Source organism: Lycium barbarum, chromosome 3 (assembly GCF_019175385.1).
Source record: "Lycium barbarum isolate Lr01 chromosome 3, ASM1917538v2, whole genome shotgun sequence".
NCBI lineage: Eukaryota > Viridiplantae > Streptophyta > Magnoliopsida > Solanales > Solanaceae > Lycium > Lycium barbarum.
In genome coordinates this window covers 14845328-14850168 of record NC_083339.1, presented here as the reverse complement: position 1 = coordinate 14850168, position 4841 = coordinate 14845328, and the positions used below count along the sequence as shown (strand labels likewise).

General features: G+C 34.6%; 1 protein-coding gene across 3 annotated transcripts; it reads right to left on the bottom strand.

Moving 5' to 3' along the window:
- Positions 1 to 644: 644 nt before the first annotated feature.
- LOC132633753 (protein VACUOLELESS GAMETOPHYTES-like) lies at positions 645 to 4252 on the bottom strand. 3 transcript variants are annotated; one of them, XM_060350235.1, is made up of 3 exons: positions 3819 to 4252; positions 2356 to 2850; positions 645 to 1358 (listed from the first exon to the last, which is right to left on the bottom strand). In XM_060350235.1, exons 1-2 carry the CDS (start codon positions 4191 to 4193, stop codon positions 2383 to 2385), a joined length of 843 nt encoding a protein of 280 aa, XP_060206218.1. In that variant the 5' UTR covers positions 4194 to 4252; the 3' UTR covers positions 645 to 1358; positions 2356 to 2382. The 3 variants fall into 3 exon arrangements, with proteins under 3 accessions (XP_060206218.1, XP_060206219.1, XP_060206217.1); XM_060350236.1 differs by lacking the exon at positions 645 to 1358 and adding an exon at positions 1413 to 1949 and having other exon boundaries at positions 2350 to 2850; XM_060350234.1 differs by lacking the exon at positions 645 to 1358 and adding an exon at positions 1413 to 1949 and having other exon boundaries at positions 3819 to 4250.
- Positions 4253 to 4841: the final 589 nt, after the last annotated feature.

The following is a 4841-nucleotide window of genomic DNA, read 5'->3' as shown; positions in this document are numbered from 1 at the left end:
TTAAATTAAAAATTCATTTCATATGTGAAAAAAAATTATAATCCAGAACTCTTAAATAAAAATTCGTAGCTCCCTCATCTGTCCGCTTCTTTTTTCACCCCCCAAGCATCACCACAATTGTGACTAATTTTACCAGTACAAACATATTTTCCAATTCGTCTACCACATCTACCATGATGAGCCAAACCCTAAGAATAACTTTGATGCAGTGGGTTCACGTTCGATGGACTAGAAAAAAATGGGTTGGGAATCTCATAATAAGCATGACCATCAAAATATTGCGTATGAGGATATATCATGGTGTAACGTACGTCGAGTCGTCGAGATTCCTAGCCACGATGTTTTCTTTTCGCATTGTACCAACACGTACACTCTATATGGATATCGAATTCACATAGCGTATCCTATAACGCCATGAAGAAGCATTACATATGCTCCTCTGCAAAAAGCACAAGTTCCTGGTTTGGATCAACCTAGTAGCCTTAAAGAATATACTTGAATTGACAATTATCATCAAAATGTTTGCGTATATTATACATGAATTTAACACTCGGACTTGCATGGTTTTGCAAAATCGATCACCTATTTAGATTTTTTTTTTTAATTAAACTTGTCTATTTGATAAAACTCTATGTAATAATTAGTAACTTTAACTGTTAACCATGCTTATGTATTGGGACTAGGATTACAATTTAGAGTACCGATCCCATAATCATAACCACCAAAATACTGGGTAAGGGAATACAGAGAGTGGAACATATATATACAGGGATTCCTCAGTGGGTCGTTTTTTTTTTTTCCACATATTTGTACTGGCACACAACTTATATGAATGCCAAATCCACACAGTGCACACCTATAGCGCCACAAAGAAGCATCACATGTGCTTCTCTACAATTTACAAACAACACAGATACCAGTTGGCTGAGACGACCTCAAAAGCCTTAAAATGCCTCTGAATTGATGATAATATCCACATCAAAATGCGTGTGCAATTAATCATACGTCCCAGAGTTGCTTTGCAGTTGAGCTGGAAGATACTTGATTAATTGTACTTATCAGGAGCAAGGCCGCATATGAGGATCTTTTTTGTCTTGGCATTTTTCTCTATCAATTTGTGGTCTACAATTATGAATTATGCAGGCTCCTTTGCGACATCTCCCTTCACTGGGGCCAGTGATCCTCTTATCATGAAGTTCCACAAATCATAATCCTCTAGAGTCAAAAACTCTTTCGTTCTTGCTTTTCACCAACTATAATACTGTTCATTGTACATGGGTGGTTGAGTAGTAAACTATCCTTTGTTGGTGCACTCATCTTCAGAGATCCCGCAATTATCCTAGTATGTCTTCGAGAACCTGATCTAATACCATTGTTATTTTGGAAGAACCTTAACAACTGTGGGGGTGGGGTGGGGGGGGGGGGTAAATAGGCCGTACCTATTTTTTTGTCAATTCTTAAAATTTGCCTAACTCAACTATAAACGAGTAGTTCAAACAACTAAAAACATTAAAGTGCGGAATAATATGAAGACAAGATTTAACGTGAAAAAACACCCAGCTCAAAAGATGGAAAAACCACGACCTATCGGTAGAATTTAACTCAAAACTCCACTTACAAAGTGAGTAAAAAATTCAGATTACAAACCCTTAAAATGTATGACTTAACTCTAAGCCTTGACATCAACAGTCACCCAACTGCTATAATCCCCTCAAGTCTCACTGACTTGAAACACCAATAAAATGTTACTCACAACAAACAATAACAACAACAACAACTTAACAGTACTTCTAAATAAGCAGAATCGAAATAACGACACAAGGACCAGAGTCTTCAACCTGGTAATTCTTCACACTCTCAGATGATTAGTCTTCATACTTTCAAGAACGGCGAGTTGCTTCAGAGCACTAACCGTTTCAATTTCTTAATTTTGGATGAATGATCGACTCCTGGAATACAATATATTAAAAAGAAAACTACTTATTTAGGAGATCTTATCAAGTAAGGAAACCGAAATCAAATCAGAGTCCTTTACCGGGCAGAATTCTCAAATCGTATCTTACAAAAAATAACTCCTGATCGGTTAACACGCGGAATCCTTTAATAACTAAAATATTATGGAAAGATTTTGTAAATGTCTAGAATATATTGCACGAATAATAATGGAGATATACACATATTTTCCTAAAATATCTCAACAAAGACATACTTTTCAGCTCGTTACACATGCATAAGCATTATAGACATGGTTTTTAGCACAATTTCTATGTATATTGTGTTAGTTAATCATCAAAATACGTCAAAACTCAACAAAAACGGATTTAAAAGTATAAAAGTTTAGAGCATTACACTTACCATAGCTGAGGATGAAGTGCATTTATATCAACATGCAAACAATGGAGACACATCCACCCCAAATATCATATTGGAAACCACCCCAATTCCAATTGCTTTCACCAGATTAAACATTACTTGCCCAATTCCTCCACCACTTCCACCATTATGAGTTTGCGCTTGTCCGGGACCTTGATGTTGTTGGTGGAGTTGTGGTTGGGGCATATTGTAGTTATAATGATGCATATTAGATGGACCAGGAAAAGTGTTGGGGCTAGGATTCCAATAAGCATAACCACCAGAATACTGTTGCTGAGGAAATACATACGGTGAAACGTACGTAGGAATTCCTCGATGGGGCGATGTATTTATACATTGTACTGTCACACAACCTATATGAATATCAAATTCACATAGTGCACACCTATAACGCCATGAAGAAGCATCACATGCTTCTCTACAAACAGCACAATTTCCAGCTGGTTGAGATGAGCCCAAAAGCCTTAAGGGATGCCGCTGAATTAATGACAAATATCATCATCAAATTTAAATGATAGAGCTTGACATGCTATTTTAATTGTTTCAATTGGATATTGAAGGGCTAAAATATAATTTGTCAAGATTAGTGAAGTTAATTTTGAAATGACTGTTTAGAAGGTAAAGCGATCACCAAAGAATTTCAAGATCATTGTTCTCTCTCTAGCATAAAAAAAACTTTCTCATACAAGAGGGAGTTAAATAACTTAAATGGTTATTCCACTAATGGTAATAACGTAGTAAAGTCACTTTTTGATTTTCTTTTTTTATAGTTATAAAATTATCCGATATAACACAAACTTCACCGAAAGTTATTTCAGCCAGAAAATCAATTTTCCAATGTTGAAAAGATGACGTCTCATGTCACATATCACCTACTAAACTTTTGAATTTTTCAAATGATCATCCAATTTACAAATTTTTACAAAATCTTTTTTTGTTTCTTAAATAAACTTCATGTCAAGTCATGACTAGTATTTACTCGATAAATATTTTCTTTCATCAAATAATAGTTCTATTGTTTTTCACCAAATAAAATATTCTTACATTTACTCGATAAATCTTATTAATAATATTTACTTCGTATACAAATTTTCACCAAATAAAAGGTACACTAATTTGTAGAACAAATCTGGTGTAAACAATTGTGCAATTAAAAGAATCTATTCATTTTCTCCGTTTCAATTATGTGAAGGTGTTTGACCGGCCGGGGCATAGAGTTTAAGAGAAAAAAGAAGACTTCTCAAGCTTGTGGTTTTAAATCTAAGGGTATATATCATCTCATGAGGGGTAAAATTAAAAGTTAAACTGTTACTAAATATAAAACGACATCATTCTTTTTTAGATTTAATTTACTAAAAACGAATGATCAGAGTCACATAAATTACAACAGATCATAGATGGAATACTACACTTCCCCAAGATAGTTAACTTGGTTTCTAGGTTACCTGATGTAGGATATGTTTGAGTGTGTCCGGCAAGAGAGTACATATAGGGTGGACGTTGAATTCACAAAGCTCACACCTATAAGATAGGCCTTCGATAGGGTCGCAACAGACTTTGCAGACGCGATCAGGCAGGTGATCGCGTCCAACGAGCGTGAGTGAATGGTGGGGATGCATGAAAGATGAGAGATTTCGTGGACATGTCGCACAGTATTCATGCAGGTTAAAGGTGCAATCATGGCAGTAATATCTTTTTCCTGAGCCATAGGTCATGCAACCCTCACACAAATATTTAGGGTTAATGGTATCATCATGTAGTGTTATTGGATGTTTTGGGTGGGTGAAATGTCTCATGGTGTTCGTTAGGAGAATTGCCATATCTTGTTTTTTTTCTTGGATGGAAATTACATAATGTGTAACTTCCAAGAGGAAGACGACGGTAGAAGACTTTATAGGCTTCGAAGTCTTTGGCGTCGAAGTCTTTCACTTGTTATTAATTTTCTTTTTCGTATACCTAATCGACTAGAAATTGTCCTTATAATTCAGTAACAACCTGGATGCTTCCTATTGATTTGGAAGGTAGCAAGTTGACTAGCGAGTTATACAAGTGTTCGACTACAACATGTGATCATACGTAAATTCCTTTTTGATTCTTGGAAATACCAGTAGAACTTTCAATTTGTGTGTCATAATGATCTATGTAGAGAGTCAAAAGATATACTATTTTTTTACCACAGTTTTTTCAAATATTTTCTAAATATTTTGAATTGTTAACTATAGTGATTTATAATATTTTTTTATGTGGGCTCTAAATATATACATATATTTTATTTCAATTTTTTTTTGAGAATTCTGAGTCCAAATTTGCACTGAATCAAGCCACATAAATTGAATCAGAGGGAGTGTGAGAGTATCTTATATTCCTGAAAATAAAATTAATATATCGTGCAAAAATTAAGTAGAAATGATTAATCTTCATCAAAATCTTTAATGTTGTATTTTTTGCGCAAGTTGTGTTTTGTTTGG

Bases quoted from the DNA above. Each gene is read 5' to 3' on its own strand.
- LOC132633753 (XM_060350235.1), bottom strand. From the start codon at position 4,193: ATGGCAATTCTCCTAACGAACACCATGAGACATTTCACCCACCCAAAA. The intron at 2,851-3,818 runs GTAACCTAGAAA...TCATTAATTCAG, and splicing joins TCAAACATATCCTACATCAG to CGGCATCCCTTAAGGCTTTT.